At 57.9% G+C, this 23705-nt stretch overlaps 1 protein-coding gene across 1 annotated transcript in view; it reads right to left on the minus strand.

The window, feature by feature from the left end:
* ABCA3 (ATP binding cassette subfamily A member 3) overlaps window positions 1-23166 on the minus strand; it is a 31570-nt gene extending 8404 nt beyond the window's left edge. Inside the window, exons 1-20 of the mRNA XM_076350625.1 lie at window positions 23137-23166; window positions 17803-17898; window positions 13628-13892; window positions 12967-13094; window positions 12678-12843; window positions 10969-11228; window positions 10085-10201; window positions 9370-9490; window positions 8629-8802; window positions 7778-7959; window positions 6426-6572; window positions 5945-6074; window positions 4997-5151; window positions 4061-4216; window positions 3515-3725; window positions 3069-3219; window positions 2435-2533; window positions 2052-2244; window positions 890-1193; window positions 278-551 (exon numbers count right to left, since the gene is read on the minus strand). Of these exons, the coding sequence (XP_076206740.1) occupies window positions 278-551; window positions 890-1193; window positions 2052-2244; window positions 2435-2533; window positions 3069-3219; window positions 3515-3725; window positions 4061-4216; window positions 4997-5151; window positions 5945-6074; window positions 6426-6572; window positions 7778-7959; window positions 8629-8802; window positions 9370-9490; window positions 10085-10201; window positions 10969-11228; window positions 12678-12843; window positions 12967-13094; window positions 13628-13892; window positions 17803-17856 (3287 nt within the window). The 5' untranslated portion in view covers window positions 17857-17898; window positions 23137-23166. The remainder of the gene's footprint in view (window positions 1-277; window positions 552-889; window positions 1194-2051; window positions 2245-2434; window positions 2534-3068; window positions 3220-3514; window positions 3726-4060; window positions 4217-4996; window positions 5152-5944; window positions 6075-6425; window positions 6573-7777; window positions 7960-8628; window positions 8803-9369; window positions 9491-10084; window positions 10202-10968; window positions 11229-12677; window positions 12844-12966; window positions 13095-13627; window positions 13893-17802; window positions 17899-23136) is intronic.
* Window positions 23167-23705: the final 539 nt, after the last annotated feature.

A 23705-nucleotide genomic window follows, 5' to 3' on the forward strand; every position in this document is an offset into this window, starting at 1 on the left:
CTCTGAACACCCGAGGAAAACCAACCCCAACCAGTATCTAGGGGGGAACACCCAACCACTGAGATATGTGCACAGGGTGATGTGGCTGCCAGGCTCAGGCAGGTAAGTCATCTACACAGCTTTGCTCTCCTGACCTCCCGAGTACAATCACAGCTACATTTGGGTCTGAAAAGCTCCAGCCTGGCTCCTCCACCCACGCCAGTACAACCAAGCCAATCTGCACCCACAGAAGTCACAAGCCCTAGCAGGAAAGCAAGCGCCGTGCCATCAGACATACTCCATGAGCTGGTCTTTGGCCTTCTCGGTGATGTTGCGGGGCTGAGGGTAGTTGGTGACTGTGATGGAGGCGTTGGGGCCCGCCAGTACCCTGAAGACAGCATTGTCGGCCAGCATAAGGGCCGTGGCGGGGGAGTGATATGCCTGATTGTTGAAGAGGGCAGTGACCACCGTGCGGTTCCTGGCTCCTTCGAAGGAGGCGGCTGCGATGTAGTGCTCGTTGAAGGCTCCCCCTTCCTCGGAGGCTCTTGAGATGAGGTACTCCTCCAGGTCACCTGCCAAACACCACAGCTTTACGAGCAGGCCCCATCATGTGAGAGCTAACTGGGGCCAACTGGAAAAGACCCCAAGCAGCCCCAGCCCTGGTGGCCCACCCTAGCCCCGATGATGGCCACAAACACAGGGTTATGGAGAACACAGCTCTGCTTGGGTGAGGAGGGGTCCTGCCAACTGTGGGACCCTCCCGTGCAGGAGAGGATACAAGGGGATACGTCAGATACGCCGCAGCTGCGGCCTGAGCCACCCACACCAAGGGCCTTGGCAAGAGAAGCCTGTGGCTCCTGCACACCCTGCCGGGCATCGCCTGCTCCATGGGTGCTCCATGAACCCTCACCCAGCACCTCCAGCGGTGACTGACGCTGGGCGTCCAGCAGCTCCACATACTGCTCCGCCAACCTCTGCGACAGACCCGAAGTGGACGAGATGGAGAAAGGCACGATGGTCTGGCCGTAGGGCTCCAGCGTCAGTCTCAGCAGGGAGGAGTCCCTGGGACCCGGGAAGGTCTTGGCCACGACGAGGGCAAAGGCAGTGAAGATCAGAGGCACGAGGAACTGCGCTGCCACCATCTTCCAGTTGCGCCAGCTGTACATGGCTCGCTTCATGAACATGGCGTAGAACTGCTGGCAGCACAGGTAGAACTGGGAGGGGAGAAGTCAGGTCAACGCGAGCCCTGCCAGCTGCGGACAGCCCCGCCGGCCACATCACCCCATGCTGCTGATGGGGGGATCGACCCCAAAACCACCTCCCCGTCCTGCACGTGAGTCCATAGCAGAGCCTGCTCTCCAGCCAAGCCTGTAAAGGGATCAGCAGGGCAGCTGCTTGACTCCAGCACAGCAGGTCAGCCCATCAAACTCCATGGCTTCCCAACGGGATGCAGTCACTTTGGGATCTCAGGTGTTAAAAGCAGCTTCAGCCATGACCTTTACCTTCCTCCACCTCTCAGCATTTGAGGTTCACAAATAGGATTACTGCAACACAGCTGCCTGCCAAAGTGCCTGGCTGAGACGCCTGGGAGCTCCAAAGCCCCTGCAAGCACCTTCTTTGCTTTTTAAACTCATAAACATCTTTCTCCCCTTCTGCCTTTGAGACATGCCCTTGAGAAGCGCAGGGAAATTTACCACAGGCACATAGGCAGCAGGCCACGAAGGGCTGCCAGGGATCTGAAACACAAGCCTAGTGAGGGAAGGAAGATGGTTTTTCTCATCTCCCTGCTGGAAATCCCAAGTGATGTAGCAACGGCATGTGAAAACCACTTTAGATCACCTGGTACACCTTCAAGAGCATCTCTGTAGACCTCAGGATTGACATGAAGAGGACAACCCTAAAAATAATTTGCCCTAAAGATGCAGATTCCAATTTGATCTTCCATTTTGATCTTCCAAACCACATGCAACGAGACCAGCCGTGGGGGAGGCTCCACCTGATAACCCCGCTCCAAAAACCCCCTTCACATGCCCTCTCCCCATTCCCGCTGCACTGACGCCCCCAGCACTCACCCCGGCGTTGAGCTTGATGCTGGAGCAGTCCTCCGTAATGAGTGCTCCGCTGTCGTCCGTCATATCTGTCATGCCGCTGAGGCTGCTGGAGTCATCCATGGCCCAGTCGTTGGAGCGTCTCTCGTGCTGGTACTGGAGAGCAGGCAGCTGGATGGCCTGGATATCCATGCTGGAGTCCACAAGCTTCCCAACCCTGCGCCAGGAGGGAAAGCAGGTGATGAAATACAGGATCAAGCTGTTCTGAGCTGGGGGAAGCCAAACCCAAGAGACAAAACCCAACACGTGCCCCAGAGAGCTGTGTAGGACACCGCCGTCACTGAAGCATACCGGGACTGGTCATCACCAGATGACACACCACTGGGGCCAGCCTCCCTCCTGCCTACCTCAGGAAGACTTCCTCCATGGTGGTGACCGAGGCACCATAGCTGGCGATGCCCAGCTCCTCCCGCTTCTGCTCCAGCTCCGTGAACAGGGCCTCAAACCTGAACGGAGAAGCAAGTCATTAGACGCTGACGCTCATGAGAGGGGGCACTCAGAGGTTAAGACCCTCTGGGCATTGGTCCTGCAGCTGGTTTGAGTCCTGCAGCCAGCTCCGGGGCTGCCTGCAGCACTAAGCACCCCACTCTCCCCAAGAGCAGCTTTTGGGCTCCATCATCTGCTCCTTCTTGCCACGGGCAGCCTCAGCTATCCATATATTTGATTTCGGAGCCAAACCAGCCTGCCTCATTTGTGCCACCCTCCACACCGCAGCCGTCACCAGCTATCAGCAACCAGTGCTGTCCCATGCAGTTGCTGCACGGGCAGTGACACGGTGGGCATGGGGGCAGGAGAGCGATGCGCCAGCAGACACAGGGGAGGACGGCGGTGAAAGGAGGAACCGAACCCGATTTTCCAAGACCACCGCTGACGCAGAGAGCAGCTCCCCTTTCCAACAAGCCTGTGACAACAGTGTGTGCCCCAGTGTGTGCAGACAAGGGGACCCACCTGGGGAGGGCAAGCAGGGGACGATGGCGTTACCTGTGCGTGCTCTCCTTGGGCAGGATGAAGGACAGCTCTGCCCCAGCATTGCTCTCCATGGTGGCATTGGGCACATACTGACAGATGAGGCGGGAGATCTCCCCGAGGTTACAGTAGGGCTCCTTCACCATCACCATGTGGTATCCCGCCCCTGGGCAGAGCCACAAGAGAAGGGAGAGGGTAAATCGCAGCCCAGCCTGGCCCTGGGGTGCTGGAACAGAGAGGGATGCTAAGGCACCGCAGAGCATTGACGACTTTGCCTGGGCTATGGACACAATGCAGGAGCAAGTGTGGGGATGGGCCTCAGAAGAGGCAGAACAGCACGACGGGGAGCAAGCAGCCATCAGACAAGGAGCAACGGGTCCCCTTCCCTGCCCTATATCCCCCTCCCGCTCCTCCCTGGCAAGGAGAAGACATCGAGCACGGCCTGCCTGCTCCTCCCTTACCATATTTACGCTTGAGGAAGAGTGAGGAGCCACAGCACTGCAGCTCGCCCTTGGCCATGATAGCTATGCGGTCCCCCAGCAGGTCAGCCTCATCCATGAAGTGGGTGGTCAGCAGGATGGTGCGGTTGCTCCTCTGCTGCTGCAGGAGGTCCCACGTGGCCCTGCGAGAGGCTGGGTCCATCCCTGACGTTGGCTCATCCAGCATCACCACCTGCACACAGGAGATGGGTGCTGGCCAAAAAGGGCTGGGAGAGGCACAGCAGCGCAGGAGGGGGCAACTGCAGGGCCCAGAAGGAGCCTTGACCTCACAACATGCATACGATGATCTTCCTTGGGGGAGCAGCTACCAGGCAGCAGAGCTGCGCTGCAGCCTCAGGGCATTGTCCTCAGTCGTCCTCCTTCGTGGGGGTGCTCCTGCCCCTTCCTCACTGTCCCTGCATCTCCCACTGGCTCACCATGAGTGAGGAACAACCTCAGAGCCACTAGAAGGACCTAAGCTGGCCCCAGGGAGAATAGTTCGAGGTGAGCCCCACCAAAGATGCTTGCCTTGGAGTCCCCAATGAGGGCGATGCCAATGGAGAGCTTGCGCTTCATGCCACCAGAGAGCGCCTTGGTCAGAGAGCGGCGCTTGTCCTCCAGGTTGAGGATCCTCAGGATGTGGTTGATCTCCTCGGGGCACTTGGAGGGTGGGTACCCCTTCAGCTGCCAGACAGGGGGAAGGGAGGGTTAAGCCTGCCTGCAGGGGTAAGTGAATCTGGCGAAGACCCTTCCCACCACATCAGCCATCGGCTGCTAAACACCACCACACAGTGGGGGGTTCCACGGAGCCATGCTGCCCGCGACCCTCCACTCCTCCATCAGCCAAGCAGGGAGCTCCTGCCTGCAGATGAGGTGGAAAGAGGAGGCAAGGGCTGTTCTGCTTATCATAGAATCATAGAAGAGTTTGGGTTGGAAGGGACGTTTAAAGGTCATCTAGTCCAAGTCCCTGCAATGAGCAGGGACATCTTCAACTAGATCAGGTTGCTCAGAGCCCCGTCCAACCTGACCTGGAATGTTTCCAGGGATGGGGCATCTACTGGTCCATCTGGGCAACCTGGTCCAGTGTCTCACCACTCTCATCGTAAAAAATTTCTTCTTTGTATCTAGTCTGAATCTCCCCTCTTTTAGTTTAAAACCATTCCCCCTTGTCCTATTGCTACAAGCCCTACTACAAAGTCTGTCCCCATCTTTCTTATAAGCCCCCTTTAAGTACTGAAAGGCCGCAATAAGGTCTCCCTGGAGCCTTCTCTTCTGAAGGCTGAACAACCCCAACTCTCTCAGCCTTTCCTCATAGGAGAGGTCTTCCACCCTCTGATCTGGACCCACTTGATGGATCTCACCACGCTTTCCCAGCCTCAAGAAGCCACAAGGTGGCTGCAGGGTGCCTCCCCCAGGGCTGGCTCCCAGGGGCCCAGCAGCGCTCCCCCCAAGCGCCGTGCTCACCCCTGCATAGAAGTGGAGGTGCTCTTCCACCGTCATGTTGTCGAAGAGGACGTCGTGCTGGGGGCACAAGCCCAGGCTGCGGCGGATGAGGACCATGTCCTGGGAGATCTCGTAGCCGTTGATGTACGCCTGCCCGCCCGTTGGAGAGTGCAGACCTGGGAGGAGCGAAATGCAGCGGCCTCGGCTCAGGGCTGAGAATAACCCCGGGCGGCAAAGAGCCAGCGGAAAGGCGGGGGTCCTGCCAAGCATCCCGCCCCCCCCGCAGCTTTCTGCCAAAAGTCGGAGCAAGCCAGTCTCTTGCTCAAGCTGGGGTATGGCAGCTTTCTCCTCCCGCCCGCAGGGTGGGCTGCATGGCATCCATAGGCGGGAGGTGGACCTGGCAGTGCTGCCAGAGCGGGCAGGCAAGGAGTGAAGCGGGCAGGCAAGCCTGGCTCTCAGCCTGGCAGAGGTCCAGGCGAGGCCAGGGCAGACCTCCAGGGAAGGTCCTGTGAGCACCCTGAGCTGGCAGGAGCAGCACAGATGACAGAGAACAGGGAAGAAAGGACCATCAAAGGTCACCATGTCCACCATGCCAAAACAGGCTGCCCGGAGCTCAGCAGCTCAGGAACGGTGAAGACCAGTTCTTGGCCCGTACCCTCTCCGCCTTATCACGGCAAAACCTACAGAGACCCATCTTACAGCAGGTCCTTTCTCTTCTCAGGACCCTCCAACACAAAGACTGGCTGTCATTTCCCCCACTCTCATGGAGGGCTGAGCAGGGACCCCCACCCTCCCTCCATCTCCCCAGGCAGCAACATGCCTCTCACTACCCCGGCATCCCTGGCCAACAGCTGAGTGAACTGAAGGTGCTCCAGGGAAGAGCAAAAACCCCTCCCCTACCTCAGAGATGGGGTTCAGCTCCTCTTTGCAAGTCAAGCCATCAGCCCCACAGCAGGATGCGGCTCCTACCTGTGAGCATGGAGAGAGTGGTGGTCTTCCCAGCACCGTTGTGTCCCAACAGGACGGTGATCTGCCCTTCATACATGTTCACCGTTAAGTCCTTGACTGCCTCTTTCATCTTGTTTCCCACTTTGAAGACCTGCGGAGATCACGTTAACGAGTTAATGCTGTGCTCGAGGCAAGTGCTCTCAGATCTGCCCCCTCCGCTCGACCCGGCAGTCAAAGCCCGTGATGCTCATGTGGTGTTGGCATTAGACAACAGGTCTAGTTCAGGTTAAATATAGATGTCACTGCACCTGCAAGTACCTAACACTTCAGCCCGCCACAAAATGCAGCCAGCTCTCGGGAAGAGCCTCACCTGCCTTACAGCAGTGAAGCAACACAGCCCTGGGTGAGGAGGGCAGCAAAATGATAAGGAAGCTGCCTGCAGGCAGCAGTTTTTACAAAAACAACATTATGATGTGTTTGTGCTGTGCCGGACAGTCGGTACCTTGGAAAGGTGCTTTATTTTGATTCCTGACACGAGGTCGGCAGGTTCCTCCTCAATGTACTGGCTCTTCAGGGCTTTCTCAGGGTCCTCCTCCTCCTCCTTCTCTTTTCCCACAACAGTCCTGGGGCGCCCGCACCAGTATGAGGGCTGATGGAAGAAGGCAGCGAGAGAGAAACTCAGGCACAGGCAGAGACCCCCCAGTCTCGTCCACCCTCCTCCTCCCACGCAGATGCCTCCCAGGGATCTGCAAGACCACTCTCCTTGGCCTGGGAATTGCCAACCAGCACATCTTCAGCAGGCAGGTCAGACAGAGGATGAAACTGCTCCTCCTGCCCTGCTGCCTTCCCCCGGTTCTCCCTTACAGCAGGATTGCCTGTGATTACACAGGCAGCTTTTCCCCAAATTCATTCCCATGGAAAAGGTCAGTACTTCGATGAGAAGCAAAACTGCTCAGGCAGAAGCACCCTGCCCAGAAGAGCCCACGCAATGGAGGATCAACCCCTCCAAAAGCCTTGACACACACTAAAGGCAAAAAGCCTGGGGTCCAGCTGCTGCAATTACAGCCTTTTTTTTGACCAGGCTCTCCAGGAATGAAAGTAAGTGTTTGGGACCTTAAATCCCTGTGGAAATAGCAATTCAACAACTCCTGGGCCCAAAATCAGCATCCCGCTGTGGCTTTTGGCAGACAGCTGTATCTCCGCCACCCTGGTCTAGCTGCAAGAGGGAGTGGGATGCTGGAGTGAAACCATGCTGGGATAAGGAATTTAGAGGGGAGGAGGAAAAACCTCCTGATCAAGTAACAAGGGATACGGCCACAGGATCAAAACTGTGTCGCTGTGGCTTAATGAATCCTCAGCAGCCAGCGGAGCTGCGGTAATCACTGCAGCTACAGCCGCTGAAGGTGATGCCAAGCATTTGACTTGGCAGAGGGCAGCTCAGCTGACGGGGTGACAGTCATCACCCATCCCCTGGTACTAGCACGTGGGGGCTGGCAGGGGGAGGCAGACCACCCAGGTCCACCTGCTGGGGGAGTTTCAAATGACTGGATCTGGTTGCTCACACCCGGGGCTTCTCTCTGATGCCCTCGCTTGGGGCATGGAGACGCTTAACAACACCCTGCATGCCAACAAGTGTCAGGATAAAGATTTAAAGCCAAGACCACCTTCATATTCAGTAAAAAAATACAGCTGCATCAGCCTTTACTGAGGACGTGCTGCAGACCCCTTGATTTTGGAGGCCAGATGGTGCCACCCTTGTACGTTAGTCTAGCCCACTGCGTAGCACAGAAGCAGGGACCATCCCCGAGACATGCCCATCAAGCCCGCTGGAAGGGGTGCGTAAGCAGTGCTCACCGTCAAGAAGAAGTACCACGGCTGAGGCACGCCGTACTCCCCTGGAAAGACGGCCTCCACGTACCAGGCCACCACGCCGTAGAGCACCGAGTCCAGGAGCAGCATCCCCAGCACTTGGGCTAAGGTAAAGTTGTCGTCCACGCTGACGGGTTTCATGAGGTCCCTCCACTGAATGCCGGTCCCTGCAACGCACATGGGGCACTGCCTACCTCTGCAACCCCAGAAGGACAAAGTGCTCTCCCAGACTGTCAGATAGCATCCCTGTCCTAATTCACTGCTCGGTGACGAGGAGCCCATGCACGGCTCTACAATCCCTTCTACAGATGGAGGGAAAAGACACAGAAGAAAGCGCGCTGACATCTCGAGGCTCCCCACCCCATCACGCTTCTTCCATCACATCCTCTGCAGCTGCCCTGGGAAGAAGCAAACTCTTCTCCAGCCATTGCCCCTCCGTCACCGCAGCCACCTTTTTAGTGCCACCACTTTGCAAGAGCATGGCCGCTGCTGGAACCAACAGCAAATTCTTATTAACACAGAAATTAAAGATATATATTGGGAAGGAGGAAATGCAATGGATTCCCATCCCTTAGAACAGAATTCACGTGGTAACTAAAGCGATGATGGCATTTTGCACAACCCAGACTGCCAGGGGCATGGGTTCAGAGGGGCAGAGCCCTGGTGCTGGTAAGACCTGCGGGAGCAATCAGCAATTAGCCCTCCTGCTCTCATTAGGAGCAGGAAAGTGCTTCTCCCTGACTTCTTTCCACCCTTCACGCCACATGCAAGCCAGTCCCAACCCACCACAAAAAAAGGCTGGCTCCTCTCCCGAGGGACGGGAGGCACTTGCTCACCTTTTCCTTCAAACATGCCTATGAGCTGTGCCCCCATGGCCATGGCGACGTTGGAGATGAGGCAGGACGCCAGCTTCTGGCTGTGGGACATCAGGTCGTAGCGGGGCGAGATGAAGAAGTAAGGGATGTAGGAGAAAAAGTAGAGGAAGCCACCAGCGGCAGCCGCGACGTTTGCTGCCAGCACAGAGAAAAGCAGGAGGGAAAACATCAATAATACGGTGATGCCACCGAATATTTCTCACCAGCTTTCCATCCATGAAGATTCAAGCCTTTGGCACAAAGGATGGTTACAGGGGGGCAGGATGAGGAGTTGCCCAAGTCCCGTGGCGAGGCAGGAGCAGCGCCGGACCCCGACCCCGCGGTGGGCAGCTGCAGAAGCACCCTGCCCATCCCAGACCAGAGCGTCCTGGGGCCAAGACAGCCAGATGATGCCCTAATGCATGAGCTTGTCTGGTTTGGGAAGCGACAGTACACACATCCCTTCCCACGCACCGTGGGGAAAATGCAGCCAAAAAAGGGAAGAAAGGCCCCCGCTCCGCATGTCGAAGCAACTTATCCAACACAGAGCCTTGTGCAACCTCACGTAACTCTGGAGCTGCCCTGCTTTGAGCGGGATGGACTGAAGACCTCCAGAGCTGCCTCCCAACCAAAACTAAGCAAAGATTTTACAGCACGAGGCCCATAATGCCCCCCCAGCCCCGCGGGTCAGCAACGCAAGGAGGCAGCCGGGGAGGGACTCACCTCTCGAGAAGAAGGTGCTCACCATGAAGTTGAAGGAGATGGAGGAGATGGAGAAGATGGCGAGGAAGGCGAACACCAGTGTGGGGTCGCTGTTGGTGAGCACCGCTCCCTGTTTGCTCACCTACCGAGAAAATCTGGTTACGCCCAGGGCTGGCGAAGCCGGCCATGGCTGCAGGCACGTGTGGACAGCCGAGACCTGATGTTCTCCATGGGTTAAAGACAAACTGAGAGACGGGTGAGAATGCCCAGGCCCTCCTAGACCACTCCAGAGGGAAGAAATATGGGTTGCCCTTGTGTGATGCAGGGTCTAAGAGGCAGAGGACGCCTTGCTCAGCATCCAGGCAGCCACCTCCTGCTTCTCATGGTGTGGGTACAAGCAGAGAGGAGAGCTCAAGTCCCTCCAAGGGCACGCAAGGCTGCAGGAGTGGGGTGGTCCTGCTCTGCGTGGGACTGCCTAGGCCTCCCCGGTGCCCGTGGGGCTCCCACCCCTCAGCCCCCTCCTGAGGAGGTCACCCCTGCCGTGAAAGGCAGCTGTGGGGGGCAGCTCTGCCCACCCAGCTCTGGAAAAGGCCAACTCCAGCCTTCGCTACACACATGGAGGAGTCCTGAGATACCAGGACGGTCCAGCCCACAGCGGAGGAGCCTTGTCATCCCTGTGCCCTGCCAGCACAGAGCTTCTGGCCTGCAGAACAGTGGCCTGGGGAAAGACACTCACCTTGACACAGAAGAGCACGGTGACGAAAAACACAGACACCAGGAGGAAGAGGAAGAACATGAGGAACCAGGCACTCCAGTGCAACCAGTTGCTGAGGCCCATCATGTGCATGTACTCCTGCGGGGAGGTCACGCCGTCACCCGGGGCTGCACCCACACTTCCCGGGCACGGCCAGGGGCGAGGTGGAGGCCCTGGTCAGGGTGGTGGTGGTGGCTTTGCCCTGTAGCACTGGCGAAGGAAGTGGCAGCCCCAGGTCCCACCGAAGTGGTCCCGCACAGCCTTCAGCATCACATGGTGACCCCCAACTCCCTGGACAGGGGCTGCCACCACCACAGGAGAACATCTCCCCAAAGAGCTGAGCTGAACCCGAAACCACAGCAGCTGAGGCCAGCGGGGCCACCACGGTCACCCGGCAGTGGGGCAGAGGACAGGACAACCCAATGCCCAGGGGAAGCCAAGCCCTGCACACTCAGCCCTGCTGTCACAACATCAGCCGAGCTCCAACCGCCCCCACAACACAACTCAGACACACGGGTTTCTCCATTCAGAAGCCAAAGATCTTGTTTCCCAGACACTGAACTCTTGAATCTACAAAACTCTTGAATCCACTAGTGTTGCCCTCTCTCCCAGCCACCTTCCAGGCCAAGAGAAACACCAGCCCTTCGGTCCGGCAGCCTTGGCCGCACAGCAGGGAGAGCCGAGCTGCGTCCTGGAGGCAGGATTAGCGACATTCCTCCCTGGGGCTTGCTAATCTGCTGCCATCCCCACCTCCTGCTCGCTGGCTCCAAACCTGACGGGGATTTTGTTCCTAATTTAAAGGCAGCATCCGTTGGGAAACGCCGCAGAGGGAGGGCAGCACCCAGATGTCCCACTGCTCACGTTACCTTCAGCTTCTTCTCCTTCTCGTGCACGACAGCGCGGACGATGTTGAGCGAGGTGTAGGTGAAGCTGAGCATGAGCAGCAGGGGCAGCTGGTTCTGGATGGCGAGGAGGAAGAGGTCGTTGACGTACGCTGGGTAGGGGAAGCGCTGCACCACCACCGTGATGTTCTCCAGCAGGCTGGTGGAGCTGGCGTTGGCGTGGTACTGCATGATGGCTCTGTCCACCGCGTGCTGCACTGCCAGGAAACCTTCTCGGATATAGCCTGCACGGCAAAAACGACACGGGGGAATAGAGACGGGTCTGGGTTTTGGAGGGAGGCGCTGGCAGGAGAGAAACAGCCTTTGCGGGAGGGATTGCTTGGGAAGAAGGACAGGACACAAAAAAAGAGCTTGTAGGAAAAGCAAAATAACCATCACTATCGACACGCTCCTGCCGGCACAGAGGGGCTCAGGAAGGATTTAAATCACAGCAATTTACATCTCTCATAATCATCATTTCAAAGCAGCTGGCAGGAAAACTCGATTTGAACTGCAGTGGCCTTTCTGCAGGCACGGCTTTATTTTTGTAAGGGGGGAGATTCTCCATCATCGTTCACCACCACCAATGTCGCTGAGCTTGTATTTGGTCCCTTTTTTTTGTAAACCAAGAGAATATGGGATACTACGCAGGTTTTGGTGAGGAGGAATATATCCCATTACTCACACATTTGGCTTGAATTTTTGTGCGTTAGAAAACAGTGAAAGATCTTTAATTTTCAACTAGTTTATTTTTATGTGGGATTCCTGCCACGTTACTTGAATGGAAACTCAAGTTCTGCTTACAAAGCCCCTAACGAGCATTTTGAAAGTTAGTTGCTTAAAATGACCTAGACAGAGAAGGAAAAAGTAAGAACATGAGATCATGAACTATGTTTTATAGTAACTAATTTACTAAACAAACACTGTAGCGAGGGAACTGATCTGGGCTCCTGGTCACCCCGTCCTGCAGAACACTTGAACCAGCAGATATCGTCCTCTCGGGCGCAGGTTTATTTACACTGCGTGAGCAAAACCCGTTCGCCCGCTTTCTCGGCCTCTCACTCTCTTCCTTGACATCGCTGTTGAACGATGGAAGGAGAAACCCAGCCGAGGGGAATATCCCTTTGCGGCCGCAGAGGAAGCTGCCAAAAAATCAAGTCCTAAGGCAGCGCCAGCTCCAGCGCTGTCCCCGCTGTCTCCTACCCGGTCAGTGGTTTGGCTTTCCTTAAAAACCTACGCTCAAACCACAGAACTGCTCCATTTACTTTTAAAGTATTTAAGCAGCACGATAAACACTGAGCAGTTTGGGCCCTGAAATAAATTTTCCGTTAAAAATAGAAAAGGAAAAAAAATATTAAATTTAAAAAAATTCACGTAAGTTAAAATTTATTCTTATCCAAGCCCGCTCGGCAGAGGTACCCAGAGGCCAGCAGTGCCCAAGAAGCCCCAGGATAAAATTTAAATAAATATTATAAATGAGAAATATAATAAATAAATATTAAAAACATCGAACTAAAATTAAATTAATTAATTTTAAAAATAATTTAATTTAATTAATTTTTAAACATTAAACTATTTATTTGAAAGCTCAGAGCCTCAGTGAATCTCTGTAACGAGCGGAGCTGCTGGACAGAAAATTCCACCCATCTCTTTGGCCGTGAAGCAGCCCGCGGCAGAGGAGGGGCGGCCCTCACCCGGCGTCCCCCCATCGGCAAACTTGGCCTCCCGGGGCCCGGGCAGCTGGAAGAGCGGGAAGAGGTAGCTGGTGTGCCAGTCCCGGTCCAGGTTGGGGTTCAGACCCGTCTGCTCGCTCCGTGGGGCATTCCTCGGGCTGTACTTGAAGCGCAGCTCGTAGTCGACCTGGAAGGAGCACACAAAGGGCGTCGCAGGCGGGACGGAAAGAGCGAGGTCTGGATCGCAGAGGGCGGGAGGATGCCGTCTCCCCGCGTCCTCGTCCCCCCCCCCCGCCCCGGCTCCACTCACCTGGAGGGGCAGCGGGGCCGTGCTCTGATGGAAGCGGTGCTTGAACACGACAGCGGCCAGCACGCTGCCCGAGCGATTGTCCGACTTGACGTACTCCTCAAAGTCCCTCTCTGAGGCGAAGCCCTGAGCTGCAGAGGGGGGAAAGACGGAGATGCGGGCACAGAGCACAGCAACTCAACGCGGGCTGACGCTCAACCATCTCCGAAAACATCATTTTGGTCCAAGACACGAGGGATGCGCTCCAGCCAGAGCTGGGAAACACCGCTGCTGTCAGACCCGGGGGATTCATATGGGATGCTGCTGTACCCACCACCAGGAGTCAGCTCTCCTTTCAGAGAAAATCCTAACGTTATCTTCAGTTTGGAACATGAAGCGCTAAAATTTTCTATGCCACAAGATTTCCAAAAATACTTTGTCTCAGGGAAGTGACAGCCACATTCTTTAACTATTTTAGGGCAATATTTTTCTAGATGGAAACTGCAACACAACGCGACCAAAAATCAAAACAAAATCCTGTAGTTTTAGTGAAACAAAAATAAAACCGTTGCCTTGAAGTTCTGATAAAATTGGTGCATCCCTGGAACAGAGCATCAGGATTTATCAGAGTAAAAATTCGTACCAATTTCTGGGGTGGAAGCCGCAGCCCCTGGCCCCTGCTCACCTCTGATGCTGATGGGTAAAGCTCTCTCCACCGCCTCGGCGATGCTCCTGACGGCGCTGCTGTTGGAGGGGACGTAAGCCAGCTCCCAGGGGTTGCTGGCGTGCCGGCGGTAGAAGAAGCCTGGCAGGTCATCCACGGTCTCGGGGGGGTAGACGGTGGCGTTGGGGTGGCTGATGGAGTGCACCCGGTGTCGCAGCGCTATCAGGATGGCGGCGAAGAGCAGCGGCAGGCAGATTTCAATGACTGTCACCAAGATCTGCCGTTTCTGCAGGAAAGATAAAGATTAAAAAAAAAAAAATGTAAACACTGAAGGTAGATCAAACACAGTAACGAGGTTCAGGGCATGTAAATGCCACGTAGCAGAAGCGTTCTTGCATTTCCCAAGGTTTCACAACCCGGGTTTTTCCGGAGCCCAGGAACGCCACTGCACCGGTTCCCGCGTCCTTCAGGACCTTCCAGCCAAGCTGTCCCCTTCCCTAAGCGCCGCTCCATCTCAAACCACCCTCCTTTAGAGCCTTCCCTGACCTGCTGCTGGGTTTGAATGAGCTGAGCTGGTCGTTTGCCCTTTCCCCCTGCAACGGGGCTCTGCCCAGGAGCAGGCAGCACTCGGGGCTTGCCTACAGCACTCCTGCAGGCAACCGCAGCGACGCACCTCCTGCGAAGAGGGCCTGTGCCGTGGGACCAGCCGCAGCCGGGAGAGCGGAGAGAAGAGCTTTCACCAAAGCAGAGCAACCTTGCCCGACAGGGCTGGGAGCTAAAAATACCGTAACTAAACGAAAGGCTGGGACGAGCAAGCAGGGGGGAGGTAAAGCAGGGCAAAGCTAACGCAGTCAGTGAAGTTTTTTCTGCGGAGCTTAGCGGCTGCAGGCAGCAGGACACGGGCTCTGCGTCCCAGCCTGGGATGGGGCCTGGCAGAACCTCTGGCTACAGGCATCGGTACCCTCACGCAGCACGGAGAACATACCCACGAGCTCAGCCTTCACCCCAAGGCCTGTCTGCCCTAAACACAGTGGCTCATTTATTATTTTTATTTATTTATTTATTTTTAATTGAGGTTCAAGCAACCAGACAATGAACTCGAGTCCGGTGAACGCACTCGGGCAGCCAAGCCAGCGGTTTCGCCCAGGGCTACCTCTCCTGCAAACTTCCCGCTAGCTACTAACGCATGCCACCAATCCGGGTTAATTAGCATTTAAAACTCTGCTCATCCCAGGGGAACCGGGGTCATCTCTGACTGGAGGGGCAGGGGGAGCAGCGGTCCCAACCAGTGCCATGCACGGCCACGTCCCTGCAGCGTGACCCCCCTGACCTGTTTTACGGCAGGAGCCAGGACACACTGCTGACCGATGGACTTATGCTCGTAAAATCACTACAGAGGTCACGCTCGCTTGCAGGGAGGGCAGCTACTCCCACTGAAGCTGCATCACCCAGCTGGGGCAGGGATGGGAGAAGGAGGCAGCACCCAGAGCTCGGCCAGGCACACCACGTCCCACCATGAGCAGGAGGGCATGGCTCAGCCCTGTGCCCAGCGCAGCGGCAGCAGCCAGGCAGGTCTGGGTAGCAGAGGTGAAATTTGAACCTAGCCGCCTTATTTCCTCCTGCAAACCGAGCTGCCTTCACCCGAGCCCAGCCCAGGTGCAAGTGCAGCACAGCACACCGAACCTCAATCACCCCTCAATCACCGCAGTGACAGCTAAAGAGATGTCCCCGGCAGCAGGGAGCAGCTCTGGGCACAGGGATTCACAGCTGCTCACCTGGAGCACGTGCCCAGAGCAGCAGCGGCATTAACCTCTTCTGAGGGCTCTGGCTAAGACAGGCTTTACAAGACCAGGGGGGGTTTTTTACCCTTCCCTCCACCAGGCTGGAAAGAAGAACAACACAACGCACAAGAGGAGCACCAAGAGGTTTATTCTCGCAACTTTGCTGTTTCAGCAAGTGGTTTTTATCCGATGGCACAGCCCCTCCCTGACATCTCTGCACACTCAGTGCTGTCAAACCGCCTCCTGCCTGGCCCCACGGCTGCCGGCACAGCGGTGCTGCGGCCCGGGGCGCAGCGGTGGGCTGCGGTGCTGTAAAAAACACGCCTGCAGACGCCGGGCACCCGTACAGGGTGAGCACACTGTAGGCAGGGTACGGCTCAGCCCATGTCAGGGCTCCTCACTTGCCTGTTCTCCTGCCTGCGCTGACCACGTGCTGGAGGCAGCACCCTGGCTGCCACAAAAGCTCCTTCAGCTCTGCAAACACCAAGCATCGAGCTGTGCTGACCATGGAGTTATACCTCCCGTCCCTCTGCAGAGTGGAAGAAGGTTTTATTTTTTAAATGGGGGGGAGAAAAAAGCAGCAAGTGGGGCACGCTAAGGTGAGCACAGTCTCTGGTGGGGCAGGAACGGAGCCCTGAGGACAGACCAGCCCAGACCTCCCGGGAAGGGGGACAGTCTGCCCTGCAGCAGCTGGGGTGAATTGGCTCTCTGCCGGTTTGTCAGGAGGGGGCACGCGGGCATACAGCCACACAGCCGCTCCCCCCATCGCCCCGGCTCTCAGCACCCACTGCCAAAGCCAAAAACCCCTCTCCGGGCTTCCCCTGGGAGGAGCTGCCCGCTCTGACCACAGCAAGGGACGAGCCACTGCTGCAGCCAGCCCCGGCAGCACAGCCAGGAGGCAGCAGCTCCGAGCAGGCAGGGAAAAAGGAGCCTTTCCAAAGGCCACGCTAATAAAAGCGAATGTTGCAGATGTCTGATGGTTTTATAATGCAGCTCTGGCAGACCAGCTGCCTCCCGCTGATTTACTACTGTATTAACCCTCTCTCAGTCTCCCGGGCTGTCTCCAGAACAGTTGCCTGGCTCCCTGAACTTGCAGGCTAACACACATTTACCAGCGCAGGCTTTTGCTGCCGCAGAAGTCATTTAAGCTGCCGTATTCCAGAGGTGACGGGGATACTCATCCATAATCACTACCTCCACCTGGCCAGGGCTGCCCCAGCTTTGAGCAAGCCACGTGTCCCAGCATCCATCTTCACACCGGTGATGATGGCTTGGGAGCTCTGTGCCTTCATCGGGAGCACATTTTTTTGGTGGAGGGGAGCAAAGGCTCCAGGTCGTATTCTGGCACGGTAGATCCGAGTCAGCTTGTGGCCTCAGAAAACACGACAAGAGGTGCCCCCACCCCAGTGCACACCCAGAAGATGCTGTTCCCCTTCAGAGGGGATGGGGGATTGTCCTACACGTGCCTGGGGTGTACAAGGGGAGATTCACGGGGCTGGCCATCACGCACACCCACGGAACACGCTCCTGACTGCAAATCAGACCTGCTGCTGGTCCCTTCGGTCACATCCGAGCCCTGCTGCCTACTCCCTGCCCTGCTGGAAGGCCAGGCGCAGGCAGCCCAGCCAGCCCTTCCCTCTTCCTTTTGTTTATTTTTAAAGCAATGTCGTGCTGATCTGTAGAAGGGCAATTGAAAGCGTAAAGCCAGGCTGCAGCGATCTCTGCTCCCTCCTCTTCCGCTGCCCTCTGCCAGGGCCGGCTCTGGGTCCCAGTGGAGCCGCAGCTTCCGCCCAGGAGCACCCGCACGCTGCTTAAAGGCGCTGCGGCAGCAGGCGAGATGCTGCCGGTCAGCAGGGCAAGGAGGCCCCGAGGTCCCGAAAGCCCTCATCATTAGCCAGCTGCCATGCAGCGAGTCGGGCTGGGAGCAGATGCCAGGACAACGGTAGTTTAATTTTTTAAGACCCCCAGACGCTGCTTCTGAGGGCTGTAGAAAGTAATGGAGGAGAAAAAAGATCTGGGCCCTGGTGGGTTGACAGGCGTCGTTCAGCAATCACCACCTCCAGAGGAGGCTGTGTAACGAGAGAGCTCAAGAAACCCACTGTCGCACAGGAGGGTGCCTGGGTTATCCTGCCCCACGAGACGGGGGTGCTGAACTCATGGCCGGACTGCAGAAGGAGGGGAACGGCACAGTGTGCACTCGAGGGGACAGGGACAACTGAGCTCGCAGCCCTGCCCGTCTCTCCCCGGCACAAAAGCAGGATGACACCACATGCACACACAGATCTGTTTTCCTCTAGGAAATGCCTTGGGCCCGTGGTGAAGGTTTGCTGGAGAATCAAGACCCCGGGCAAGCTCTGATGTACCCACGTTTAGCGATAACAGAGGCAGCGCCCTGAGAGCGTGGCGCCAGCCTACCTGCAGAATGTAGTTCTTCCAGAGCAGCAGCCCAAACTGCCTGAGAACAACCATCCTCCCATCAGAAGGGGACCACCACCGCCGCTCCGCAGGACCCTGGAAGAGAGGAGAGAGCCGTGAATGCCGGGTGCTCATGGACCTGGGCGGCAGGAGGGCAGCAGCATCCCGCATCCCACCCGTCGGCAACCCAAGGGCAGCTCTCTGTTTCCAGCCCGATGTCGTGACAGCTGGCTCAGCCCCAAACAGGGGAAAATAACTGTCAGGCGCCCTCTCCAAGGGTCATTACTGACCCATAAGAGCCTGAGCTCGTGGTTTCTGGAGTGACCCATTCCCAGTCATCGGCATGACCCAAGCTGCAAGAGAGGAAGGCTGCTGTTTAGAAACCCAACCCACGAGCACCAGCGGTCCTTCACCCAGCAGCAGGCAGCTTTCCTTAACCAGGTTACAGAACTGCAAACACCGGCCCGAGGAAGGCCACCAAACTCCTCACGGTCCATTATTTTGGGACTGGTGAAGGTTTCAAATTGTGCCTCCACCTCCTGCAATGTGAAGGGTTGGTTTTGCAATATTAACGGTGCTTTCCCAGCAGAAACTCTCCTTGGAGAGGCGAGGATGAGAAAAGGGTAGGGAAGCGGAAGGGAAGGTCAGCGCTCGGGGACAATACACTTGAGGACAATACACCCGCATCCTCCCCCTCTTTTAGGAAGCATCTGCCATCCCTCCAAGTTGTTTTTGTCTCCATTTGCAGCAGCGTTTCCTGACAAAGCATCGCTGTCCCACCAGGGACACGCTCGCAGAGAGTCACCCAGCAGCGTGGCACAGAGAAGGGGCCGCCCTGGCACAAGCAGAGCCGCCTGCCCATGCTGCCGGACGCAGGGCAGCCTCCAGCCGAGCAGCCCCGAGGCCTCCGAGCACAGCAAAACCCCTCTTCCCACAGTGACGGGGCCAACCCGGGTCACAGCGGCGCCTGCCGCACCCTCCACGAGAGGGCAGCTGCCGGGTTCGTCCCCGAGAGCCTGCGCTCCAGACCCTGGCAGCACCGAAAGCCTCTGCAGAGACAAGGACGGACACATTACCTACCAGCAATGCCCCGGGAGACGCTCAACATCACATTCTCCAGTCCCGGCCAGGACGGCATCAGCTCCTCGGACCCAGCCAGCACCCACCAACCTCAACAGGGAGTTTAGGGTGCTGCAGCGAGGGGAGAGGGGAGGCTGGCAACCCAGCCTGCCCAACCTTTGCTCCCAGACCGGTGACTGGTAAATGCACACTGTGAGCACAGCACTGACAGCTGAGCTGTAGCGAGAGCAAGCTAAAAGCCACGTAGGTCTGCGGACAAAGAAACAAGCAGTCATCTACCTAGCCTGCCCTAGGCAACTACCTCCTTGAGCCCTCCAGAAACATCCTCCTGGCTTGGCACGCACCTTCCCATCCCCAAACCAAAACCCAGGTGCGTTCTCAGGGCAAAAAAAAACACCTTCTTTTTGCCACTCCGTGTGCAGAAGTCAGATTCCCGCAACAGCAACAAACATCCGTGCTCAAGTGTCCTGCTCTGGGACCCAGAAAAAAAAGCAGAAGAGGTCCACTCCTGCAGTCCCGAAAAGCCCGTCAGACCCCCCAGAAAAGCCCGTCAGACCCCCTCCAAGCAGCAAGCGGGGAAGGAACAGCAAAGGGGACTTTGCAAAGGTAGCTGCTGCCAGATTTCAGCTTAAACACCTTCAAGCTCATCACAAAGCGCCATGTCTCCAGCTGGCCTCCGGTCCACACGTCCCTGGCAGAAATGCCACCAGTCTGCCATAGAATCCCTATAGCTGGTCCCCCAGCCCTACGTACCCACATACTGCACGCGGCAGGATCCGACACACCTCCAAACGAGCCCCCAGGAGCAGAAACCTTCTTCCCACACTCGCTTGAAGGGAATCCACAGCAAATCAAGGGAGTCAAACTTTTTTGCTTGTTTTAAAGAAGACAAGCGCAACAGGTCAGGCTGGAGAAGGCTGCCGCCCTCGCAGAGATCCCACCTCCTGCTCCTGCGTCTCTCCTGGCTGCTCGCCCCACCGCACCCTCGCAAGCTGGACTCCCCCGACCGCCCACGCAGGTCTTACGGCTGCCATCGGGGCCGGTACATCACTGAGAAAATGTCAAGCAGCTCTTGGGTAACACAAACACTACGCAAAGGCAGAAAACTTCATTATTGCCAATAAATATTTTCCAAGCTTTTTAGGGTCCCAAGAAAACCCGTACTGGACCTTTCACTTACTGGAGAATGACAGAAGGAAGAAGCTCAGTTACAACAGGGCTACTCTTAGCAGGTTTGAGAGGAAAAAAACGCTTTCCAGGCTCTGGACATCCACAAAAATGATTTTTTTCCAATGTAGAAGGGAAAGCCTTTTTTGGAAGGTGCTGCCTGGATCAGCCCTGAGATGCCTGTGACCACAGGCAGTTCAGGCAGGGGCCCCGTCTGCCCACCCTGCCCGCGTCTGGGACCACCTTTGGCAGGAAAGGAGGGTTGTGCACAGCCGGTTCAAGACGACCTCAGAGGCACTGAGACGCCCTGCAATGCACGCGCCTACTCACGCGGCGGCAGGTCGGGTTTTCCCCTCCGGAGATGCTCTCCTGCCTGACCTCAGCACTCCGCGCTGCGAGATAAGACTGAATTTCCCAGCAAGAGGCACAGACAAAGATCTGGGGGAAGAGAGAGACGACCACCACCAGCTTCTGGGAGAACAACTCAGTTCCTCTCCCCCTTGCTGGAAATACCCTGCTCTCCATGCCCGACCGCAGTGGGAGGAAGAGTCTCCCAAATATGTGAGCGCAGATTTGCTCTGGCCATCCCCAGGGAGGTCAGTGAGGAAGGAGACCCTCCCTGCCTGCCTGCCCACAACCCGCAGCCCAGACGGGTGGAAGCCAGACAGGTCCTCGCCGCCTGGCCGGCACCACCAGCCCCTGCCACAATGCTGAGCGCAGCGCAGAGCCGTGCCGGATAACGTGGCGGCCGTGCCAGCTGCCAGCCTGGACCGGAGCTCTCCTGCCGGTGGATTTAGATGAGGACGGGCTGAGGATTGGCAGGGATCAAGGCCACAGCATCCCACCTCCTGACCCACTTCCACGCCGCCTCGTTGCCAGAGGCCAACCATCCCCAGCCGCCGTCTCAGCAGAAAGGGCTGGGTGAGCCGAGCAAAGGCCACGTGCTCCCGGGAGCTGGCAGTTATTTTAGAGCACTCGCTGCATTTCTGCTCTTCTGATGTCCCGTTCCCATAGAAACGAGGCCTGGAAATGGCAGACGTTGCCTTTTTTTTTTTTCTTAATAAAATTGGCGTTTCTCCCCACCAACTTGCAGAGGCACCATGTCATCCCTAGAAGATGAGCTGCAGACCCTGCCAGGCGCCTCCATCTCCGTGGCTGTGCTGAGGACCGCTCGGTGCCTGGGGTGGTGGCATCATATCCCCGGCAAGAGCTATCGGTACCCGGGTACTTTTCATGCTGCTGCCGGAGCGGGAAACACCGCTCTGCTCCCTGCAGCATCTGTGCTGGAAACTAAAAGCATGAGCACCCGTGGCAGGTGGAAGGATTTTTTTTGGCCAGTGTTTTCAGGAAGAGCGAGTGATTTCTGATGCCTGCACGTCTGGGAAGTCCTGTCTCCTGCGGTCGGGTCCAGCAAAAAGCAACTGGGGCCGGCAGCCGCCAGACCAGCCACGGATGTCTGGAGGCATGCAGCCCTCGCTGCTGTTTTTTCTTCCTCCTCTCGCCGTTCACAGAGATGCAAGAGTCATGCCACAGCCAGACCAGAAAAAAAACCCACCTACCGCAGCAAGAGAGGTTGTGCAAACAGAGCAATAAAACTTTCTAGGAGGCTGCAAGCCCGGCGGGGTGCAAGGGGCTGCTGACCCAGCACAGGCACCGAGCACGCGGGACCCAGCAGCCTCACAGCCCTCTGCAAAACCAGGAGTCCACCGAGTCCCCTACGGATCCATTTTTTCCCCAGACGGGAACTTCAGGCCTCAAAATATAGAAGTAAACACAAACAGCGCTGGGGCTGGGTCCCGCTTGCAGAACCAGGGGGTCGGGTTTATACCCGGCCACTGCCCTGGAGTGAGGCAAGGAGGGGGCCGGTGGGCCCGGGGAGCCTGGCAGGCGCCCGAGTGACTGAATCGCGTCCACAAGAAGCCCCCATGCTCGGGCAGCAGCAGGAGAGGAGGGAAGAAGCTGCTGCATCAGAGCTGGTCGTACCCTTTGCTTTAAAAACATTGTCGCTGGTTTGTCCAGAGAATTTGCAGTTGCAAGTAAAGAGCCAAACTCTACAAATTCAGTGGCCTCGTGGGTTTGGCAAAGGAACAAGGCCTGGAGCACGACGGGGGAGTTTCTCGTGAGCCCTCGTGCAAACCACCCTGTGCCTCTCAGCCGCCCAGCCCGGGCCGGGCAGGACACACCACGCGACCCAGGCGCGCAGAGAGCCCACGGAAACAACGCTCGGGTGAGCTCCCTTCCCTCGGGGGCTACCTGCGCTTGGGCCCTGCTTGCCACGGGCCAAGAGCGGATGCAGAAATAGCCTGTGAAGCAGTGGTTTCACACGCCTGAACCCCGGAGACCCAAGCTGCGGCTTATTTATACTTTCAGGAAGCCGCCTGTATCGGCGGTACCTGCTTGGCCAGAAGCCCCGGGGTGCAGCCGGGCGCCAGCGGGTGCTCGCTCGGTCACTGGCAGCCCCCAAGAGCCGGTGTCCCAGCCCCGCAGTGCAACGGGGAGGGGTGACCCAGGGCACCCCCCTGCACCAGCCACGGCCGAAGACGACGGCCAGGTCACCGACAACGCGCAGCCCTTCTCCCGGGCGTCAGGAGCGATGCAGGCCCGTACGTGCATCCCCGGCGGAGTCTGGCAGGGGCGCGGCGCTGCCTGCGAGGGAGCTGGGCACATGGCCTCCCCCATCCCGCCTCCGGCCCAGCATCCCCAGGCCCCGCCGGTCCCCGGGGCGGGGGGGGGGGGACGGGACGCGATCCGCGCCGGCCGCACCCGGGGACGGCGAGGTCTGAGCACCCGGGCGCTGAGCCCGGGTGAGCTCGCCCCGGGACCTCGCGGGCCCCGGCCCCACGCAGGAGGCACCCGCCGGGACCGGGCTGGAGCGCGGAGGCGCCCACGGCGGCTGCAGCGGGCGGAGCCGGGCGAAGGGCCCCGGAGGCTGCCGCAGCCCCGGGCGGGGCCCGTCGCCGACCGGCCGCGGAAAGGCCGCTGCCCCCGCGCACCCACCCCGCCGGGCCGGCGGCCCCCGGGGTCTCCCGCCCCGCCGGCGCTCACCCACCGGCCGGCACCCGCTCGCTCAGTCACTCGCTCACTCACCGGGCCGGGCGGCTCCGGCTGCGGCTGCGGCTCCGTCCCGCGGCCCCGCCCGCCCCGACAGCCGGGACCCGCCCCGCCCCGCGCACGCGCCGCACCGGCGGGCGGGGCCAGGGCGCGCGGCGGCGGCGGCGGCGGCGGCGGCGGGGGAGGGGGGAGAGGGGGGTGTGTGTGTCATCGTGTGTGTGTGTGTGTGTGTGTGTGTGTGTGTGTGAGTGTGTGTGTGTGAGAGTGTGTGTGTGAGAGTGAGTGTGTGTGTGTGAGTGTGTGTGTGAGAGTGTGTGTGTGTGAGAGTGTGTGTGTGTGAGAGTGTGTGCGTGCACGTGTGTGTGCGCGGGCACACGCGTGTGTTTCACCGCGTGTGTGTGGCTGTGGGTGTATCACCGTGTGTGCGGGTCTGGGTGTATCACTGTGTGTGCGTTACGGTGCGCACACGTGTGTGTGTGTGTGTGTGTATTTCTGTGTGCGTGCATTACTGCGCGTGTGCGTTGCTCTGTGTGTGTGCGCATACAGCTGGGGCATTGCATGTATGCACAGAAGTGTGTGCGTGTGCACTGGTGCGTGTGTACAGG

The sequence above is a fragment of the Aptenodytes patagonicus genome, chromosome 13 (genome assembly GCF_965638725.1).
Source record: "Aptenodytes patagonicus chromosome 13, bAptPat1.pri.cur, whole genome shotgun sequence".
NCBI lineage: Eukaryota > Metazoa > Chordata > Aves > Sphenisciformes > Spheniscidae > Aptenodytes > Aptenodytes patagonicus.